Here is a 14776-nt window from a genome sequence, read left to right as displayed (position 1 = left end):
CCTTCACGATCGACGATTTGGCCGAAGTCGATGGCGAGAAAGTCTGGGCGAGCATGAGACGGGGAAGAAGAGTACTCTTTCGCGGCCGACGATTTGAACTGGATCGACGACGAAGTCGGCTGCACTAACGCAGCGAAAGCCGTTACAAACCCAACGTCGGTGCTACCTTCTTCCCGTCTGGGACGCTGTGGCGCCGCCATGGCTGACGAGAAGAATGTTGCGATGAGTATGACAACCCCAGCCGTGAGGGCTTGGGATTGGATCTGATGAAGAGAGAAGCGCATTGTTCCTGCCAGGCGAGAAGACCAGTCTCTTTGAGTAGTCGATAGCTATACAGAAAGGTGCTTGTCTTGACGTCGTCCGTCCTGGGGGGCTCTCAGCTGAATATGTACAGAGAATCCATCATGTATCTACCGTGCCGTCTGCAAGTCCCTACATGCCTTTCATATTCAGATCTGCAAAACATTATGCAAAGCCATCTTCAAGCTTTGAGCGAAACTCGACGAGGGACAGTGAAATCACGGCATTGGCGTAGATCAAATCTATGGAATGTGCTCCGTACCGTACATGCATTTTATCATCCTCATGGCACTGAGTCGCAGATTAGTACTGCTACTAACATGCCATAAGTGCTGTGATACCGGCGTCAGGTTGTAACCCACTACGGCGAGTTCACTCGGGCAGCACAGTGTGAGTTTACGAATGATCTCAGGAGACCCAGGAACAACATCGGCAAGAGTTAATCACAGCGTAACTGCGCTACGTACTCGTATCTACTCGCCTCCTCGCACCATCACAGAAGCCGCCTCCGACTGGAGAGCACATTAAAGCGTCTCCAAAAGCGGTCGAAGCTGATGAATGATCTGCGATTGATCAAGGGAGAGTCCCTTGCAAAGATCGTCCTGCGCTCTGCGGAGATCGCAATTGAATTGATCCAGCTCAGGTTCAGCGAACCTGTCATAGAGAATGACAGCCTCGTGTCAGTTTGCAGCACTTGTGGCATGAATGTTAATACTAATCCGTGGCTACATGCAATCCCTTTCCACAGTGATTGTGTTCGATTGTTGTAGTTTTCCAACATCGGAACTCTTCCATTGAAGGCCCGCATTTCGTTCCTGAGTTGATCTTTTGGGCATCTGTTTATGGCCTTCGCCTCCTGCGGCCGCTGTACTGCCCTCCTTGCAGACTTCAGAATTCTGCTCAGCTCTTGCCGAACCTCATCAGACTCCTGGAACAGTCGCCACATCAAAGGAATCGTTGACCTGTCGTCCCGCACAGATTCTGCGCGTATTATCTCCGTGACAAGCATGTTTCCCCTGATAAGTGTAAAGATTCTTCCATTCTCCACAGCATGGATTCGGCTTCGCCTTGCGTCAGTCCTCAGGACCACTTCAATAATCCTTGCCGAAACTGGGGGAATTCCACAACGCAGGAGGGCATGCCCCAAACTCGGCAGTTCATTCGGAGCAAAATTTTTTCCGATGGTCATATTTTCAGCGTTAGTAGGGGAAAAACACGTTAGTACGGGTTTGTTTATCCACGACGCGGCGAGTCCAGCATTCTCAACCTTCCTTCCTTCACCATACTTCCGTCTATCAATTCGAAACAGGAGAAATCAGATTTTCTAATTGATTATGGATCCTCCTCTGACTTCGAGCTTTCTGAACCACCTGATGATATTATGGCTGTTGATACGTTACCAGACTTGTCCGGAATAAAGGACGATGTATTCCCGGTCAACTGAGTCTTCCGAGCTCTCTGAGCCACCCACTGACGATATTATGTCCGTTGATATGTTCCCAGAGCTGGCTGAGATCAGGGCGAGACTCCACCCATCGTCCCATGCGCTTAAACTTAGTGAAGCAGAAGAAAACGCCTTCGCAAGATTCAGGAAATTCCAGATCACGAGACCCGATACGATGCACTGAGGGTAATAGGATCCTGCTGAAATTATGTCGCCAACGCCTGACAGTATTTGAAACGATGCGAATTTTCCTCAGTTGCCGTGTTTTCAAATCACATGCAACCAAGTTCAAGAAGGCGCTATACAGTGAGGATAAAGCTCCGACTTTACAATCGATATTAAAGAGCGAACATCGCAATACAAGCACCATAGTCAACTACCTGATCCTGATCTCGAGAGTCAAATGGAGCTCATTTGCAAAATGAGGCACTTGCAGTCGCCAGCCCCAGTAGTGCGGGGACTTTGAAGGACAACAAAACGCCGAAGTCAGCGATCCTTCCGAAGCCAGGCATGATCCTTCCGTCTGTAGAGCAGAAAAGTCCTAATGTGCTGAAGGTACTTTACTCGCTGATGGACCGAAAGGATGACTGGAAGAACTCGACTGAGTTGCTCTCACTTATTGGGATATTGTCGTGTGCATGCCACAGAATGGAGTCTAATGCATTGCAACTCAAAGTCTGGCTGCATCTGCACGCCTTGGGAACACCATGCCATGTCCTCGAAATGCTACACCATATGGGCATGTGTTCGTATCATGTGATTTCCAATACAGTCAAGCAAATCTCAAAGACGACGAGCCAGCCATCATCTGAGGTGCAGAGCAGACAGCAATCTCAGCAGACTAGCCCAATGGGGCCCAATGTGATTTCAAGCGCAGTGGAGCGAATCTCGGTGCCACCGAACGACCAGTCACTTGAGGTTCTGCATAGTCAGCAATCTCAGCAGCCTAGTCCGATAGGCCACAGCGTGATCCCAAATACAATGACGCAAATCTCGAACACGACGAACAATCGGCCACTTGAGGTGCTGAGCAGTCAACAGGCTCAGCAGCACGCTAGCTCGATAGGCCACAACGTTGTTTCAGGTGCAGTGAAGCGAGTCTCGGAGCCAGCGAACGATCGATCAGTTGAAGCGCCGAGTAATTAGCAGTCTCAACACGCTAACCCGACGGACTCTAACGGGGTTTCAAATGCAGTGAATCAATTCACCGAGATGGCGAACGATCGATCACTTGAGGTGCTGGATAGTCAGCAGTTCCAGCACTCTAGGCAGATGGGTCAGGGGCCTTATACCTAGCGTTACCTAGCGTCCGCACCTGTACGCTTGCTTACTACGAGGAGTTGGAGGGCCTGGGGGATTGAGGCAGCCTCTACAGTGAGACAATTAGCCGCGTAAAATACCGACAGCTAATAACTGGATGCCCGAACACTCAGAAATGTTGACGATCAAATTCCACTATTTGCACACAGGCCTAAGCTCCTGGGTGTTTGCCGTACCGTCTACGAGTTAAAAGTTGAATCGCATTCCAAACTGCCTATGCACATGAATCTCTCTGATCAAGCAATCATTCTGCGTTCCCACCTCACGAGATCATGCAGATCCCTCTAGGCCTAACATGTCCAAATTCCATGCAAATGAATCTACAGACCTCGCCAGTATCTGGTCCTCTCCACGGTGAATGGCGCCCGCAGAACCTCGTCACCCGTACCAGTGATGAGAACCTCATACTCGCCGCTTTCCGAGGCCCACGATTGACGAATCTCATCCCAGTAACTAGTTGCTAGCTTCTTCTCGACGACGATGGACACTTTCTCGCTTGCTCCAGGCTCGAGGAACACCTTGGTGAACCCCTTGAGCTCCCGCAGAGGTCGTTGAATGCTGCTCGTCAGTGGAGGACGCACCCACAGTTGGACGACCTCCGCGCCGGCCACGGAACCTTTATTGGTCACGGTCAGCGTTGCCGTGATCGTCTCGCCGTCTTCAAGTGTAGGTTGTTCCGGAGACGATTCCAAGGTCAAACCTGAGCGCTCGAAGACGGTGTAGGAAAGTCCGTGGCCGAAGGGGAACAAGGGTTTGACCTTCTTCTTCTCGTAATACCGATATCCGACGTAGACGTCCTCACCGTAGAGGACGCGGCCCCGGTCAGAGCCGAAGTTGATGTACGCCGGATTATCCTCCAGCCGCACGGGGAAGGAGAGCGGAAGCTTCCCCGAAGGGTTAACATTGCCGTAGAGAACATCCGCAATGCCGTTGCCCAGCTCATTACCGCCAAACCATGCCTGCGCCAGCACATTGGCCTTGTCAGCCCACGGCATCGTAACCGGTGTGCCGCTCTGGATGACGATCGCAGCGTTGGGGTTCGCTTCGAGGACCCGCGAGATGAGCTCGTCGGTGCCAGGCGGCAGATCCATGTGCTCCCGGTCACTCCCTTCGCTCTCCCACTCGCCGTTGAGGCCTGCAAAGACGACAACTTGCTCCGTTTTCGCGGCCAACTCGACTGCCCGCGCAATCGACTCCTCTGGGTTAAGCCGTTTGGCCACCCCAAAGTGGAATCCACCGGCATTCTCGCCGATAACGTTCCGTTTCGCCAACTTTGTCGTGGGACCGCTGCCGAATTGAAACAGGATCTTGTAGGAAACTCCTGCCTTCAGTTCCTTGGACCCCCGTTCTTCAAGGGTTCCTGTATTGAAGAAGGACACGCCCTCGCGCTGCGTCGTGTAGTTGTCGACAACCAGTTCACCGTCGACGTAGAGTCGGCCCGTGCCGGCGACCATGACTCCAAAGTCGTAGATTCCATCCTCTTCAGGCGTGAAGATGCCTTCCATGTCGACGTAGAAGGTAAAGGACTTCACCTTGGGGTTTTCATAGTCGGTGAGAGTCCCGAACGTCTGGGTCAGATGCAGCTCATCCACGCATTCGCGGTTCTCAGCCTCTGGCGGTTCGTTGTACACTTTGAACGTAATTCCTGGCTTTCCATCTGGCGTCTTGATCGACGAACCAAACTGCGGTAGCGATTTGTGCGCGTAGACACCCTGAGAGAACAACACGTCGGCCTGGCTATTGTTGACAACGCCCTCAAACGGCGTCACGGTGTAGTAGGGAGCCAGTGAGGCAGAGCCACCACCACTGTAAGAGGCCACCTTCGAGTTTGGTCCAATGACGGCAATCGGCTTTGTCTTGTCGAATGGAAGGACATTGCCGTTGTTCTTCAGCAATACAACAGAGTCCGCAGCGGCCTTTCGTAGGAGTTTGCGGTCTTCTTCTCTATCAAGGACTTTCTCCTCTCCATTCTCTGGGATGCCCGATTTGTCCGCAAAATTGATCAGGTTGAGGACATTTCGCACCCTTTCGTCGAGGACGTGCTCAGGCACTACCCTCGACCATACAGCATGGATCAAGTTCCCGCCTCGCCAGCGGGTTTTACCGGGCATCTCAAGGTCAAGGCCAGCAATGACTGCCTCGGACGTACTGTATGTGCCGAACCTGATCTTGAAGTTAGTATCATCGTCAAATTGAGATAAGCCACCCCTCATACCAATCACTCATGACCAGACCATTCCACTTCCATTCGTTGCGTAGAATGTCAGTTATGATTTCCCGTGACTCGCTCACGTGCTTCCCATTGACCTTGTTGTAGGACGTCATGATACAAGCTGCTTGAGAAATTTTCAGAGCTTGCTGGAACGGAAGCAAATAGATTTCTCGCAGAGCCCTTGGAGTTACGATTGTATCCACTGCCATTCGCTCATGCTCTTGATCATTGCACACGAAATGCTTCAGGGTCCCTGCGACACCTTTCGACTGGAGCCCCTTAACAAGATGACCAGCCAGAACACCCGATAGCAATCCATCTTCGGAAAACGACTCAAACCCGCGTCCTCCCAGTGGGGATCGCTGAATGTTTATGGTTGGGCCAAGGAGAACGTGAGCACCCTTGGCACGGGCTTCGTCTCCCAGCAGCTCGCCCAGACGCTCTAGCAGTTCCTTGTCCCACGTAGAGCCGAGCGCGGTAGAGCACGGCAAGCACGCGGCAGGGACGCCATTGAAGAATCTTGTACCGCGGACTCCATTGGGCCCGTCAGAGACACGGATAGACGGAATATTCAAGCGCGGCACAGGGACAGTGTGCCAGTTATCAATACCTGTTCCACCGGGCGTCAGATGACGAGGTCGATTCATCGGGGAGCACCCGATCAAGCGTACCGGCAGTGAGAGCTACCTTCTCTTGGAGCTCAAGCTCCGAGAGAGTCTTCTCAACGTCAAGCTGGACCATTGTGGCTTGGCTCGATTTACGGGGCTTATAGTTGAGAGGTTACAAACGTTGGCAGAGTGCGATGTGGGATCATGGGGGTTCAAATACTCGCAATTCTTCAGGGTCCTTTCCTGTTGCTTTGCAGGGTCACGGTCCGTGCAGGAGCCAAAGAGTATGGGGCCTTGTATACCGAATGTAGGAGCTGTGGCTTACCTGTAAAGCATGGATAATCTCCGGGTAATCTTGTGGAGTCAGCTACGCCGGGGAGTATCGGAAAAGTGTTCACTTTCAACTTTGATAAGATCGGATAACGACTGTTGAAAATGCCGGTAGGTACCTAGGTAGGTAGCCATCAACTTAAAATTCCCTTTGCCATCGGGAAAGGCATGACCACAGCCGGCGTCAGCTGCTGAGTATGTCTTCAACGGTAGCAGGGTCGTCATGCAAAAAGGTCTACTCAATTTCTGAATTACAAGGTAGGACCCTGCAATGTCACAATCGCCTTACATCCCGACTTCCGCTGGACTCTGCAAACGTGCACATGACATGATTCTGAATGCACAAGAAACAGCAAGCAACATCCCGTCCGTCAACATAGCTCAGGCTCAACAATGCCAGTAAATGGTGCACGTTGTGGCTTGCCAACAAAGGCGATCGCATAATGAAGTACCCAGCATGGCCGTTGCAAGCCAATCCAACTCCCAACACCAGACAGAAGCAGAGGAGCACCTGGACAATCATTCAAGCAGTCGCAGCATGGTTCACTGTACGGTTGGCTATTGTTGGTTTGAAAACTAACACCTTGGCTCCCTGTATGGCTTGGCCTAACGGGAAGAATGAAGAAACGGCCAGCTCGGCAGAAGGAATATTCCGAATAACATGGGCCACGTGATCATTGAATTAGGGTTATATCCAGGCCTGTCCCGATACGAACAAGGGACGGACTCAAGAGAACTACCTAGGTACGTCCAAATAAAGCTCACGGCTCGATGGTTTCATGAGTTTGAAGAAATTGGGTTAATCAACGGCCTGGTGATCCACGGTGCTTTGTGTTCACGTGATTTAGGACATTCACTAACCAGTGTCAATGGCAGGCACCTAGTCGAAAACACGCAAACATAGAGCCGCATATCCATAATATGTTAGACTCGGCCGGGAAAGCATCAAGCAAATAAACTAGGTCAACTTGGCCAGACAGGGGGGCGGTCCGGGCCGCAGTGATTGGCAGATACAGTGACCTGCATCGGGACGTGCAGATGCAGCAACCAATCCGGGCCAACCAGTCCACCTTATGGCCATATTGAATGCTTCAAATTATTACTTTATGCTTGACTCGCTTGCAAAAAAGCTCCCCAACATGCTCGACTACGCACGACGCACAGACGACTTCTGGTAATTAGTTCAGGCTCAAAGACATCCATGTGACATGTCACTCACCATGTGCCCCAGAAGGGATCCGCCTCTGTTGCCGTTTTAGCAGAGGTGCAGCAGCCTGTAGGAGAATTAAAAAGACCCCGATGCTTGAGCTATCCACTTGCCCATATTTAAGGTACTGAACCGGGGTACCCAACACTGGCCACAGAAGAGCAAGTTACATGCATACGAGTAGGCCTTGGCTGTTGCGGGCAGCTCTCGGATACCGTCCGTCGCGATAGGTATTGCATGCAACCACGAACCTCCCATGCAGCACTTTTTTCTTTTGTTTTTCTTTGGAAAGTTGGAATGTGTGATCCGTCAATCATCAATCTTCTTGAAACTCAACGAAGAATTATTCCACCATGACGGAACAGACAACCACCACTGCCAATGTTCCGGTCCACGTTGAAGTGGATAACTCGGTACGATACCCCTTCATTAAGGTTCGTCGAGAAAATTGCTTGCTCAAGTCGCAAAGTATGAGAACGACGCGTCTTATGGCGACGAACTGTACGTGATGTGATGCCATGGCGCTTCGGATCCTATTAGAATGCTCACGAATGTCCTTCAACATGTAGATCGTCGTACAGCGCGTTCGCTGACCTCGTCGGTGCTTGAATATCGTCATGAGAACGGCCGTCACTACCATAAATTCCGCGAAGGGTGTAGGAGTTGACATTGCCCGATCATCCAGGATCCGTAAACTGACAGGTAGCATTTTCTAGCGTACATGCTCCCCAATGACGAAACGGAAAAAGAACGCCTGGACATGTTGCATGAGATGTGTCTTCTGGTGTTGTATCGGAAACTGTATCTGGCCCCAATCAAGAACCCACAGCGGGTGGTCGATCTGGGGACTGGAACTGGTATTTGGGCACTTGACTTTGGTAGGTTTGTTTTCTAGGTTTCGCCTACGCAGGGTACAGATGCTGACTCATTGTAGCGGATGAACATCCTGACGCAGAGATAAAGAATACAATTCGGAGCGACCCTAGATAGACAGAGTGTTGAGACTGAATCAGTCTGCTCCAGGTGATTGATTGTGATTTGAGCCCGATCCAGCCGAGTCTGTCAGTTTGGCCTAGAATTCCTGAAAAATTCGTTCGGCTAACAGGCTTTGGCAGGGTTCCTCCGAACGTGAAGTTTCGGGTGGACGACATCGAGTCGGAATGGACGTATGAGAACAACCCATTCGACTTTATCCACGCGCGATACCTGGCCTTGTCTATCAGAGACTTTGGAAAGCTGCTCAAGCAGTGCTATCGGTATGCCATCAAACCTTTTCCCTGGTTTCTTCTTGACTCTAACAGAAGAACAGATCAGTCAAGTCCGGCGGCTGGGTCGAGTTCCGAGACTGGGACACCACCCCGAAATCGGAAGACGGCAGTGTGAACGGCACAGGGCTCCAACGGTACTATGACGAACTCCAAAGTGCGTCCAACGGAGCCGGCTATGCGGCCTCCCCAGGAGCCAAGCTGGAGCAATGGTTCACAGATGCCGGCTTCGTGAACATCCACGTGGAAAAGTTTGTAATTCCCTACGGCGTCTGGCCAAAGGATCGCCATCTTGTCAGTTTCCCCCCTTTGTGTTCAGTAAGTCAAACAATAATCCAGTACTAACCTCTTCGCACAGAAAGAGATAGGCGCCTGGGCTCGGGCACAGGCAGAAGCCGCTCGCTTCTGCCTGTGCCATGCTGGCTGCTCTGACGCGGTTCAAACAGTGGACCAAGGAGGAAGTTCTGCTTCTTGCCAGCCAGGCACGGGCTGACAGCCGGAGGCGCGACGTGCACGCGATGTTCGGCTTGTAAGTACTACTTATCCTCATGGCTTTTGAGCAACACTAATAAGACTAATCACAAATGGTCTTGCAGCTATGTCGTCTACGGCCAGCGTCTTGAGGATTGACAAGAAATTCGACATGAGCAATATATTTATATTAGCAAGGTCCATACTTGTATGTTGGCCATGAATTCCCTGAATTTTCCTTAACAAGGAGTAAATCAGTTATAGCCGCCACTGTTAGGAGTCTTGGCAGTGTTGGCACAGCCTCAAGCTTGTCCCCAGCCTTGATTCCTTGCTGAGTGCTTCTTATCAGTTCCTCTCTAATTACCGGCCTTAAGGATGAACTACGAGGATCAGAATATTGTCAGATAGGCATTTTTCAACATTCGTTATCCATCCAATGCCTGAACCACTTGCGCCCACTCGCCAAAGCCATATGCCCCTGGCACACTCTCCCCGTCCCAGAGACTCGCGAGCACGACACGATCCGACTGCTCTCCTTCCCAGGGCTCTCGACCATGCTGTGCGACGATGTTGTCATAGACCAACACATCCCCTTCCTGCCACTTATGAAGCACACGGATCTCATCGGTGATCCTGGCGAGATGCTCCAGGTACTTTTCCGGGATGGGGGTCCCATCACCAAAGAATTGCTGGGCGACGTTCTTGCGGCCGGTTTCCGTGTTGACTTTGGCATTCTTGTAATAAGCGGCTAATCCCGTGAAGAGCGTCGGCAAGTTAGTCTTGGGCTGAGTCCGGACGACAGGGAGCCTGTGCGTCAACACAATGCCGTCTTCTACCCATTCCCAGGTGGTAAATTTGCCGCGGTTATAGCGTTTGATTTGGGCTTCGATCTTGGCTCTCTGGGTCGCTTCGTCATCTCCATCTTGGATTTCCTTTCCAAAGGCTTGTTTCAGCGTTGAGCCGCCAGCATGTTGCTTCTCGAACTTGTATGTGACCTTGCTCAGGATACCCTTTTCGGTGAGCTCGTCAATGAACTCGGGAATTTCCTTCTGTGCACGGTTGAAGAGTTCTAGAGAAGAGGAGATGGGAGTCTCTCCGCCTTTCGCGGGAGCCTTGTGGCCATAGAAGAAGATGTACTCGGGTGCGTGCGGCACCTGGGGGGACTCATTGTGGTTGTAGATCAGCACCTCTTTGGGCGCCTCGTTGGCGGGTGCCACGTTGGGTGCAAGCTCGGGTCTGTCGACGACGATCCCGATAATCTCATGCGGCTTGAAGCCAAACGCGTGTGCAAACTTGCTGAAATCGTGCGCATTGCGGATCGGCAGACCACGGAAGAGAAGAGTGCCATGCCGCGCGAGCAGGTTGGTGAGAATGTCATCCCGTGCCTGAAGCGACTTGATGGTTTCCACCACGTTGTCCAGCGTGACTGGGGCAGTGTCGTCCGCTGGACGCAGTGCCAGTGGGATTACTGTCCCACTGGGGTGAGGAGGGCCAAGTACCCGCTGGTTGGACGACGGCAGCTCGAAAGGCTCGAAGGAAATTAACTGCGAGGACGGGCTTTGGTCCTCGTCCAACTTGAGGGCGTGCACTCGCAGCTGCTCGACGGTCGCCATAATGTCTTTCGTAGATAAGAAGATAATCAATGCTACTACCGTGATATGTACCTAGTAGAATTAATTCGGATCACAACGGGCGCTGCTTCTGGACTCCTGTTATCAAGTTTTATATCCATCGTCCAACAATGACCCCCCCGGCAGAATCCCCGCGATGGTGACAGAGTCTCGGAACATGGCCGTTGAGTCTCATTTGAGGCGTAACTTGCGTGCTGCAGACAGTCATTCTTGGCGATTGCTGTCGTCGTCGGCAATTGGACGTGTTGGAAGTTGCATCAATCTGTTGGGTCGATGGCGTGCTATTGGTGCCGCTCCAGCGGGCTCCCACGTTCATCATTGCCGAAATGATAGTCTAGCTCCCCCCAACTTTAGTCGATAGATTAGATTAGCGGTTGGATAGTGTCTGCATTCTCGCTTTGATAAGATCTTGATTTGTTCTTTGTTCATTACACTTGGAGGCCGGTGCCTTACCGAACCAGAGAAAAGAGGAGGCATTGCATCGCTCTTGCCGGCCAGTCCGGTCGATTCTCCATAGCCTCTAGTCTTATCGATTATGCAATGTGTCAATCAATTGGCGTGCTCATGGCAATCATGCACTGGCGCACCGCGAATCTATCGGGAACAATGTACTTAATCATCGCCTCGGGCGATGCCGGCAATTGTAATACATACAGATTCCTAGAAAATAATAAATTCAGAGTCAATTGATCGAAATGACGGCCATCAAAGACGGAACTGATGGAGTTGATGTTGCTGAAGTCAGGGCTGATAGCCCAACAGCAAAAACGACAAAGAGTCGTCTGGCTCGTTTCTATCGCGGCACGCTCTTTCAAATCCTCGTCGTTGGCTCATGCGCTTTCTGCGCACCGGGAATATGGTCGGCAATGAATGGACTTGGTGTTGGTGGTTCACAAAGCCCCGATCTGGTGAACGCCGCAAATGCCCTGCTCTACGCGTTCATGACGGTGACATGTTTTGCCGGCCCGTGGCTGACGAACGCCATCGGGTTCAAGTACACGCTGGCCGCGGGCTCGCTGGGATACCCGCTCTATGCGGCTGGCCTCTACCTCAACAACCGCACAGGCGCCACCTGGCTGGTGTACCTTGGCGCCGTTACCTGCGGCATCAGCGCGGGGTTCTTTTGGAGCGTTGAAGGCGCCATTTCGACAGGATACCCAGAGCATTACAAGCGTGGCCGCTACGTCGCGACATGGTTCACTTTCCGCAATATGGGCAACGTCATTGGCGGCTCCATCTCCTTGGCTCTCAACCATAAGGACACACAGCGAGGCCAGGTGGGCCACGAGACATACCTGGGGTTCATCGCCATTCAGTGCCTCGGCTTCTTCTTCGGCCTGCTGCTGTCGAACCCGGAGAAAGTCCGCCGAGATGATGGCACCAAGATCTCTGCACCGCGGGGCATCCACTGGCGGACGGAATTCCGCGAGATGTGGCGGTTGCTGACCAGCCGATCAATTCTGCTCCTCATCCCCTTGTTCTGGTACTTCGGCTGGATCCAAGCCTACCCGGGCACATACCTGGCGACATACTTCTCGGTCCGATCCCGCGCGCTGGGCAGCTTTCTCTACGCCATCGTTGGTACCATCGCCACTTGGGTCGGCGGAACAATGGTCGACATTGAATGGGTCAAGAGCCGCAAGGTGCGGGCTATCACCACCTACGTCCTCATCGCCACGATCAACACCGCAACATGGATCTGGGCCGTGTACATCCAGAACGAGTACCGCAAGATCCCAAACCTCGTTCTCGACTGGGGTGACCAAAGCTCCTTTGGTCGCGGGTTTGGCGTGTACATGATGGAGCGCGCCAGCGCGGGTCTCATCGAGAACTACATCTACTGGTGCATCAGCAATCTGTCAGACTCGCCCGGCGACCAGATTCGGTACAGTTCACTGCTCCGCGGCATCGAGACCGCCGGCGTCGCGATCAGTTTTGGCGTGCAGGCAGTGCCGACGGCGCTAATTGCGACCGCGTCGATCAACTGTGGATTGTGGTTCTTTGCGTTGCCGTTTAGCTTTTTTGCTACGGTACAAGTTGTGAGGAAGTTCAATGAGTTGAAGAGACGGGGGTCAGAGCAAGCTTGATGCAAATAAAATTCTTCCCATTACCTGCTAGAGATAGAGCTTGGAATCTCACTGCATCCATTTGTCACTAGAGACACTGGTTCATTGTATGGGGACAACGGGAATCGCTAGCCAAGTAGAATATATTTCCAAGGTCGATTGCATACCCGACCATCTTGGTTTGCGTCACCTGTTCCCAAAGCAGTTTAACCCGACCAATATCTAATCCCTAGCAAACATCTTGCCTACCGACTGCTAAACATCAACAGTAAAAAAGAAAACGCGCGATACCTTTTTCCCAGTGACCGAAAAGCCCAAGCCCTATTTTACGCCAACTACCATATCGGGTAAGTGGGCGGACTAAAAGAGATAAAAAAAGATGATGACAAGACTGGGATTCGAACCCAGGTCCCCTTGCGGAGATCAGGAAACATGCTAAGGTATGACCTTAACCTGACGCCTTGGACCAACTCGGCCATCTTGCCAATTGTTGAAGAATTGGAGGGAATCGCAATCTACAGGGACCCTGCAAAGCATGCCCCAAAATGAGAGCGACTTTCCATAGCAGCGTCTGAAAACATGAAAGCCAGAAACAACAAAAAAAAAAAAAAAAAAAAAATTGAAGTACATGAATGTCTTGTCAATTGCTATAATTGTACCAAAATTCCATAACATTGGCGCCAGGCTGAAAAATCCTTCGATCGCATCGCAACTACAATTCCCCAACTTTCCCATAACGACCCCATTGTAGATCCTCAAGTTACAACCCGATATATAATTGACACCTCCCAAAACAGTGACCCCAAGACACGCGCAAGCCGAGTGTGTCACCGGTGATTACTATCACCAGTACCACTCCCACTGTCCCTGCCGTTGCTTCTGCTGCCGTTGCCGTTACTTTTCTTTTCACTACCACCACTTCGTCGTACTCCGCCAAAGCTATTTCCGTTACCGTGTACCGCAAAGGCATCGAACTGCTGTTGAGTATACCGTAGCATGATGCGACTATAGTCCTCGATCAAGTTGCGCGCGTCGGTCATGGATGAAGGATGTGGCGGAGGGGGAGGAGGAGGTTCTGTGTCTCTGCTTGACGACGCGTTGATGTCGTTTCTCGATGGCTTTGGACTCATGGCCATGGGATAATAGATGATGAATGTCCCGCCAGGGACTCTCTGCTGGTTTCGATATCGCCTCCTATAGAGCGCGCAGCTTGAGTTTGAGGTTACTTCCGATCCAGCAAAGAAATCCCGAGCAAGGCGACGCGGGAGATTAAATGAAGAGAACGCTAGGTAAAGCTGGCTAGATAGTAGAAACGAAGTGATTCAATGTAGACCTGTTCCGTAGCGATCGGGTACCTCGATAGTAGTAGTCATGATTCTTAAACCCCTGCATCATCGTCATTGTGCAGATCTAAAACCTGAAAACTTGTTTGCTGATGTCAGGTTCTCTTATTGAGAGATTGAGAAAGGCTGGGCTAGACCTCGGTTAGTCCCACAGGCAGATATCACCCGCATGGAGTACGAACGAAACGACATCATAGGCACGACGATCATGCTAAGCCAGCACGGCGGAATGGAAGCTTTGGGACGTAGCCATTACTCATGACTCGAGAATTGCGATCGAAATTTTTGGTACATAGATGCATGGTAACCACGGATGATCTCACGCTCGGCTCCCGAGAGAAATCAAGAGAAAACATTTGAACCGCGTCAGACTCAGACTATTGGAGGCGCAAAGTCTCTGGACAAGCTCAGGCAAAGCTTCCATCATGCTAAACCGATTTTGGCAATTTCTGTATGGATAAATGCACACCCCTTGATCGAAGCTTGAGCATCTGCAGGATACTTAATTTCTCGATTGGACCCTTGTTCACGGCAGTTATCATGCCACTTACCTTGTTTCCCGCGCTCGGGCCTGTGGAC

At 51.5% G+C, this 14776-nt stretch overlaps 7 protein-coding genes and 1 non-coding gene across 8 annotated transcripts in view; 3 read left to right on the top strand and 5 right to left on the bottom strand.

Annotated features, from left to right (window-relative positions):
* Positions 1-284, bottom strand: part of VTN49DRAFT_5182 (uncharacterized protein) — a gene marked incomplete at both ends in the record, with an annotated part of 1838 nt that extends 1554 nt beyond the window's left edge. The window contains one exon of the mRNA XM_069413211.1: positions 8-284. Coding sequence (XP_069267101.1) covers positions 8-284 — 277 coding nt within the window. The remainder of the gene's footprint in view (positions 1-7) is intronic.
* A 2309-nt stretch (positions 285-2593) lies between these two features.
* Positions 2594-3040, top strand: VTN49DRAFT_5181 (uncharacterized protein; the record flags this gene model as incomplete). Its single annotated transcript, XM_069413210.1, has 2 exons — positions 2594-2882; positions 2940-3040. 2 exons carry the CDS (start codon positions 2594-2596, stop codon positions 3038-3040), a joined length of 390 nt encoding a protein of 129 aa, XP_069267100.1.
* A 344-nt stretch (positions 3041-3384) lies between these two features.
* VTN49DRAFT_5180 (uncharacterized protein) lies at positions 3385-6017 on the bottom strand (the record flags this gene model as incomplete). Its single annotated transcript, XM_069413209.1, has 3 exons — positions 3385-5227; positions 5280-5886; positions 5948-6017. The coding sequence occupies 3 exons, from the start codon at positions 6015-6017 to the stop codon at positions 3385-3387; spliced, it is 2520 nt and encodes an 839-aa protein (XP_069267099.1).
* Positions 6018-7802: 1785 nt separating this feature from the next.
* VTN49DRAFT_5179 (uncharacterized protein) lies at positions 7803-9316 on the top strand (the record flags this gene model as incomplete). Its single annotated transcript, XM_069413207.1, has 9 exons — positions 7803-7834; positions 7891-7922; positions 7991-8077; positions 8138-8303; positions 8435-8482; positions 8537-8677; positions 8731-9004; positions 9055-9215; positions 9283-9316. The coding sequence occupies 9 exons, from the start codon at positions 7803-7805 to the stop codon at positions 9314-9316; spliced, it is 975 nt and encodes a 324-aa protein (XP_069267098.1).
* A 266-nt stretch (positions 9317-9582) lies between these two features.
* Positions 9583-10770, bottom strand: VTN49DRAFT_5178 (uncharacterized protein; the record flags this gene model as incomplete). The annotated part of the gene is made up of 1 exon (XM_069413206.1): positions 9583-10770. The coding sequence occupies one exon, from the start codon at positions 10768-10770 to the stop codon at positions 9583-9585; it is 1188 nt and encodes a 395-aa protein (XP_069267097.1).
* Positions 10771-11654: 884 nt separating this feature from the next.
* Positions 11655-12875, top strand: VTN49DRAFT_5177 (uncharacterized protein; the record flags this gene model as incomplete). The annotated part of the gene is made up of 1 exon (XM_069413205.1): positions 11655-12875. One exon carries the CDS (start codon positions 11655-11657, stop codon positions 12873-12875), a length of 1221 nt encoding a protein of 406 aa, XP_069267096.1.
* A 362-nt stretch (positions 12876-13237) lies between these two features.
* On the bottom strand, positions 13238-13339 carry VTN49DRAFT_t72. Its single transcript has one exon. It is a non-coding gene; the product is annotated as a tRNA-Leu (tRNA).
* A 358-nt stretch (positions 13340-13697) lies between these two features.
* Positions 13698-14255, bottom strand: VTN49DRAFT_5176 (uncharacterized protein; the record flags this gene model as incomplete). Its single annotated transcript, XM_069413204.1, has 3 exons — positions 13698-13733; positions 13784-14139; positions 14210-14255. The coding sequence occupies 3 exons, from the start codon at positions 14253-14255 to the stop codon at positions 13698-13700; spliced, it is 438 nt and encodes a 145-aa protein (XP_069267095.1).
* Positions 14256-14776: the final 521 nt, after the last annotated feature.

Source organism: Thermomyces lanuginosus, assembly GCF_041956635.1.
Source record: "Thermomyces lanuginosus strain ATCC 200065 unplaced genomic scaffold VTN49scaffold_32, whole genome shotgun sequence".
In the NCBI taxonomy this organism is placed as follows: Eukaryota; Fungi; Ascomycota; class Eurotiomycetes; order Eurotiales; family Trichocomaceae; genus Thermomyces; species Thermomyces lanuginosus.
Note: the sequence above shows the minus strand (reverse complement) of the source record. Positions and strands in the feature narration are given on the sequence as shown.